The sequence below is a fragment of the Borostomias antarcticus genome (genome assembly GCF_949987555.1).
Source record: "Borostomias antarcticus genome assembly, chromosome: 8".
Classification (NCBI taxonomy): Eukaryota; Metazoa; Chordata; class Actinopteri; order Stomiiformes; family Stomiidae; genus Borostomias; species Borostomias antarcticus.
Genome location: NC_140241.1, coordinates 30,576,578 through 30,583,253, shown reverse-complemented (window position 1 = coordinate 30,583,253; position 6,676 = coordinate 30,576,578). Strand labels below are relative to the sequence as shown.

The 6,676-nt window shown below is 43.8% G+C and overlaps 1 protein-coding gene across 1 annotated transcript in view; it reads left to right on the top strand.

Annotated features, from left to right (window-relative positions):
- Positions 1 to 5,595, top strand: part of LOC311312633 (3',5'-cyclic-AMP phosphodiesterase 4D-like) — a gene marked incomplete at both ends in the record, with an annotated part of 112,681 nt that extends 107,086 nt beyond the window's left edge. Inside the window, 4 exons of the mRNA XM_084442596.1 lie at positions 2,440 to 2,594; positions 2,983 to 3,105; positions 3,380 to 3,562; positions 5,089 to 5,595. Coding sequence (XP_084298722.1) covers positions 2,440 to 2,594; positions 2,983 to 3,105; positions 3,380 to 3,562; positions 5,089 to 5,595 — 968 coding nt within the window. The remainder of the gene's footprint in view (positions 1 to 2,439; positions 2,595 to 2,982; positions 3,106 to 3,379; positions 3,563 to 5,088) is intronic.
- Positions 5,596 to 6,676: the final 1,081 nt, after the last annotated feature.

The following is a 6,676-nucleotide window of genomic DNA, read 5'->3' as shown; positions in this document are numbered from 1 at the left end:
TAACACACATGTTCACCCCTCTCTCAGACAGTAATACACATGTTCACCCCTCTCTCAGACAGTAATACACATGTTCACCCCTCTCTCAGACAGAAATACACATGTTCACCCCTCTCTCAGACAGTAATACACATGTTCACCCATCTCTCACACAGTAACACACATGTTCACCCCTCTCTCACACAGTAACACACATGTTCACCCCTCTCTCAGACAGTAATACACATGTTCACCCCTCTCTCAGACAGTAATACACATGTTCACCCCTCTCTCAGACAGTAATACACATGTTCACCCCTCTCTCAGACAGTAATACACATGTTCACCCCTCTCTCACACAGTAATACACATGTTCACCCCTCTCTCAGACAGTAATACACATGTTCACCCATCTCTCACACAGTAACACACATGTTCACCCCTCTGTCAGACAGTAATACACATGTTCACCCCTCTCTCAGACAGTAACACACATGTTCACCCCTCTCTCAGACAGTAATACACATACACATGTTCACCCCTCTCTCAGACAGTAATACACATGTTCACCCATCTCTCACACAGTAATACACATGTTCACCCCTCTCTCAGACAGTAATACACATGTTCACCCCTCTCTCAGACAGTAATACACATGTTCACCCCTCTCTCAGACAGTAATACACATGTTCACCCCTCTCTCAGACAGTAATACACATGTTCACCCATCTCTCAGACAGTAATACACATGTTCACCCCTCTCTCAGACAGTAATACACATGTTCACCCCTCTCTCAGACAGTAATACACATACACATGTTCACCCCTCATCTCTCCGAGGGGAATTCCCACCATTAGAGCACGCAGACAGGAGGCCATGACTTCATATGAGCTCATTGTCAAGGAGACAAAGAGGCTCCTTTCACTCCCCAGACTGTGTGTGTGTGTGTGTGTGTGTGTGTGTGTGTGTGTGTGTGTGTGTGTGTGTGTGTGTGTGTGTGTGTGTGTGTGTGTGCGTGCGTGTGTGTGGACACTCCCTGACTGTGTTAGGAGCCCCAAAGGCATCCTACATACTGTCATAAATCTATCTGAAAGAAAGATTTGAAGAAAAGTCTCAGTGCATAATGTGTGGAACATGTGATCTGCTGTACATACGTACTGTTCTCTGGGGAACACAGCTTTTTTTCTTTTCTTTTTTTCAAACTTTCCACAGCTTTGCTCCAAAAACTTAGTAACACTTTCTATGAAGGTCATGTTTATATAATGCATCATAAGCACATTCATAACACATTATAATGCACTTATAAGGCTTTCTAAAACTCTTTATAAATGTTTATAGACATGCATGACGCTTTATAAAAAGGTTTATAAATTATTATAAGTGATGGATATAATGTATTATACCTCCATGCTACACAGCACATTATAACTACCAAACTTTAACTTTATAAAGACACATAGAAAACTGCTCTAACATTATCATAACAGTTTCTGAAATGGAATGTCTTATAAACATAAATAACACTATAGCATGACTTTGTGAGCTTTAAGTAACGTAACAGCAATTATATAATAGTGTTATTTATGTTTATAAGACATTCCATTTCAGAAACTGTTATGATATGTTAGAGCAGTTTTCTATGTGTCTTTATAAAGTTAAAGTTTGGTAGTTATAATGTGCTGTGTAGCATGGAGGTATAATACATTATATCCACCACTTACAGTATAATAATTTATACATCTTATTATAAGGTGTCATGCATGGCTATTAACATTCATAAAGAGTTTTATAAAGCCTTATCAGTGCATTGTCGTTTGTTATGAATGTGATTATGATGTTTTATAAACATGACCTTCATAGAAAATGTTGCCAAACTTCCCCTTGTAGTTAATGCGATGCTCTTTCACTTTCCTCTGTACGATATTATACAGTAGGTTATATGATTTGTAGATTTTTTCTTTCATTCTAAATTAGTCCATTGCGATTATCTCTAGACCAGGATTGCTCTCAAAGCAATGACCTGGAGCCGGGTTTGATCCTCATCATCATGAAATCAACCGCTCCCTGGAGAGCTGTATGTGTGTCTGTACGTGTCTGTATGTGTGTGAGGTATGTGTGTGAGCAAGCGCGAGAGAGAGAGAGAGAGAGAGAGAGAGAGAGAGAGAGAGAGAGAGAGAGAGAGAGAGAGATAGAGAGAGAGCAGGAGAGGGATGTAAGTTATAGAGACAAGGAGATTTGTTTTGTTTTCATCAAAATGAGATGAGAGAGGTTGCAGTTGCCAAGAGGGGGAGTCCAATCAATTTTTTTTTCAAAAAGTGTGCACACTTGTGTGTTAGTCTATACTCTTATACTGAGAGAGAGTGAGAGTGAATACATTCACTTTTATATTGTACAAATGAGGTTATGTCACAAAAGCAATATGCTGACCTTGTTCTATGGTCTCTATGCTCCTCCCGTAGACTCAGAACTGGCTCTCATGTACAACGACTCGTCGGTTCTGGAGAACCACCACCTAGCGGTCGGGTTCAAGCTCCTGCAAGATGAGAACTGTGACATCTTCCAGAATCTGACCAAAAAGCAACGCCAGTCCCTCAGGAAGATGGTCATAGACATTGTAAGTGAGCTGACAACGCAACCTTGAGGGAAGCCTCTGGGAAAATGGGTGGCTGAAACTTGATGCTAATCTGAAACATATTTGGTTCATTTAGGGATTTCAGCTCTTATTAGATGGTGGTTTTTAGTTAGCTGAAGGGCTATTCTGTTAAACATCAAGCCCTTAGATATATATTGGTATGGCAGCTGTCTTGGCAAGGTACCAATAAAACTGTTGAATGCCAAAAGCGCTACACTATAGCTTCCAACTTTGCAGTGCTTCAAGGAACTGCTGTTTTGTTGCCAACGTGTATTTCTCGCAACCGTACCTTAGTCTCGCTTACACCATTCAGTCTCACACTACTGTAACTGTTTCAGCCTTTCACTAATCGTGTTTTGTGTCCTTGTAGGTACTAGCTACTGACATGTCCAAGCACATGAACCTCCTAGCAGACCTCAAGACAATGGTGGAGACCAAGAAAGTCACTAGCTCTGGAGTGCTCCTACTAGATAACTATTCTGATAGGATACAAGTAAGATGTCACTGTTCATTCAGTTTTATGATTTGGTCTGAAAAAGTGCTTTCATACAAAATGAGATTCATTATAAATCATTAATAGCACCATATCTCTATCTATTTGCCTCTTTCTTTCTTTCTTTCTATCTATCTATCTATCTATCTATCTATCTATCTATCTATCTATCTATCTCTCTCTCTCTCTCTCTCTCTCTCTCTCTCTCTCTCTCTCTCTCTCTCTCTCTCTCTCTATCTCTCTCTCTCTCTCTCTCTCTCTCTCTCTCTCTCAGGTTCTCCAGAACATGGTGCATTGTGCCGACCTCAGTAACCCCACCAAGCCCTTACAGCTGTACCGCCAGTGGACGGACCGGATCATGGAGGAGTTCTTCAGCCAGGGGGACCGAGAGAGGGACAGGGGCATGGAGATCAGTCCCATGTGTGACAAACACAACGCCTCCGTGGAGAAGAGCCAGGTACACACACACACACACAAACACACACACACACACACACACAACGCCTCCGTGGAGAAGAGCCAGGTACAATTTCACAGACATTTGAAACGCTTCATTATGCTACGTTCACACCACCGCGGGATCAATGCGTTGGCGCGCAAATCCGCCGCAGAAAGTTACAAAAAATTGAACTTTTGCGAATGTCGCCGCACGGCGAATCCTGGCCGCCGCGCCGCCGAGTTCGCCTGATTCGCGCCGCCTGTGCCGCCCGCTGCCCGCCGCCCAGTTTGCACAAATTGTATTGACTTTCTATGTAAACTCACCGCACGCCCGCTGTGAACACAGCATTAGGATCCAACAGTCTTTGGTTCTTTACTTATGGGTACAAACAGACACACACACTCTATTTCTCTTATGATATGAATAGAATAGAATATACTTTATTGTCCCCTCAGGGAAATTTGTCTTGGACTCGTTTGCTGCACAAATCAACTCTATACATAGAAACAGAGGAGGACAACACATCACATGTCTCACATACATATACTACACACAACACATCACATGTCTCACATACATATACTACACACAACACATCACATGTCTCACATACATATACTACACACAACACATCACATGTCTCACATACATATACTACACACAACACATCACATGTCTCACATACATATACTACACACAACACGTCACATGTCTCACATACATATACTACACACATCACATCACATGTCTCACATACATATACTACACACAACACAACACATGTCTCACATACATATACTACACACAACACATCACATGTCTCACATACATATACTACACACATCACATGTCTCACATACATATACTACACACATCACATGTCTCACATACATATACTACACACAACACATCACATGTCTCACATACATATACTACACACAACACATCACATGTCTCACATACATATACTACACACAACACATCACATGTCTCACATACATATACTACACACAACACATCACATGTCTCACACACATATACTACACACAACACATCACATGTCTCACATACATATACTACACACAACACATCACATGTCTCACATACATATACTACACACATCACATGTCTCACATACATATACTACACACATCACATGTCTCACATACATATACTACACACAACACATCACATGTCTCACATACATATACTACACACAACACATCACATGTCTCACATACATATACTACACACAACACATCACATGTCTCACATACATATACTACACACAACACATCACATGTCTCACATACATATACTACACACAACACGTTGTCCACAACATATTGCACATACAAAACCCATTACACATATTACTCACAACACATTGCACATACACAACACAACACATTGCACATACACAACACAACACATTGCACATACACAACACAACACATTGCACATACATAGACTATTGCACACAACCCATATGCAGTAAAGCATGTCCTGAATCACTCTTTCCCATTCAAATCTCCTGACTCCAGGTGGGCTTCATCGACTACATCGTCCACCCTCTGTGGGAGACGTGGGCCGACCTGGTGCACCCCGACGCCCAGGACATCCTGGACACGCTGGAGGACAACAGGGAGTGGTACCAGAGCACCATCCCCCAGAGCCCCTCCCCCACCCCGGATGAGCCCGACGACGGCAGCCGACCCCCCGGGGGGGACAAGTTCCAGTTCGAGCTCACCCTGGAGGAGGACGGGGAGTCGGACACGGAGAAGGACAGCGCGAGCCAGCCTGAGGAGGAAGAGGAGGAGGAAGACGAGGAGGAGGAGGAGAACAGCTGCAGCAAATCGAAGACACTCTGCATGCAGGACTCTGGGTCGACAGAGATCCCACGGGATGAGCAGGCGGGAGCAGAGGAGGAGGAGGAGGAGGAGGAAGATGAAGGGAAGGTGGGGATACCCAGAGAAACTAGCATGGCGGAGCTGGAGGAGGAGGAGGGCGTGGAGGAGGAGGAAGAGGAGCGAAGACCAGCGGATACATAGCAGCGACACGGCTAAAAGGGCCAAGGCAAATGCTAATGTTAGCTGTTAGCGACCACGGTGGTAATAACGGCATTGTCGGGCGTTACAAGGCGCACGTTGTGCTCCTCAAGCCCAGGCCTCTCCTCGCTCCGCTCTGCCTGGGGAAAACAGGGCGCTTCACCTTATGAGACTCCGGACTGGAGATTCACACTTTTGCACTCAGGAAATATTCTAGTTGACTTTCTCGCCTCCTTTATGTTCACCTCTGTGGTGAATCCAGCCTAACCTGCGAGAGAAGTGCACGTCCGCGCTCGTTTGAGGCGGTACACACTCTGCGTAGTTGGAGTTCAAAGGTCAGCTGGAGGTGATCTCAAAATGTCCCCGTCTGCACCTCAACCTCCCTTAGCCCCGCCTACGTCCTGTGAGACGGGAAGTAAACAGGAAGTGCTTCTGGACTGGGTTTTCTATGACTCCTGACTAGCATAGGTTAACAGGGGATGCGTTTTGACAGTCACACTGTAGCATCGAGGGAGGAGAGACGGAGGGAGGTGAATGAGCTGTGAAGCGATAGCAGCCCAATAAACTGTTCTGCTGGCTGAACGGAGAAGAGGAGCATCTGAAAAAAACAATGAGGGTTGTTGTGGGAGAGATGGACAAAGATAAACACATTATGAGGAATTCAAAGAGACCTTTTTTCTAAAGTTAAAGTCTTCCTTGAAACCGGACTGGTAGAAACCACAGCTGAACACGCTGTTTTGACCCTGTCAGTTTTTGTATTGTATGTAAGACAGATATCTTTTTGTAGATTTTACTTCTATTAAAGGAGAGAGAGTGAGAGCGAGAAAGAGAGAGAGAGAGCGACAGAGGGAAAAAAAGCAGACGGAGATGTTATATTTCAAAGAATCTTCGTCATCCATTGCAACCATTGTTACCGTTCTTTATTTTAAGTACAGATGTTATGTCTTGGGTGGTCTATGGGATTGTGTGTTTGAGCCGTGTGAATCTCAAACACTTTTTGAACACTCTCCACTTAACTCCACTGCTTCACTGTCTGTTTGTCTGTCGGATTCTCTTACCCGGGTATTTGAGACAGGGGTATTTC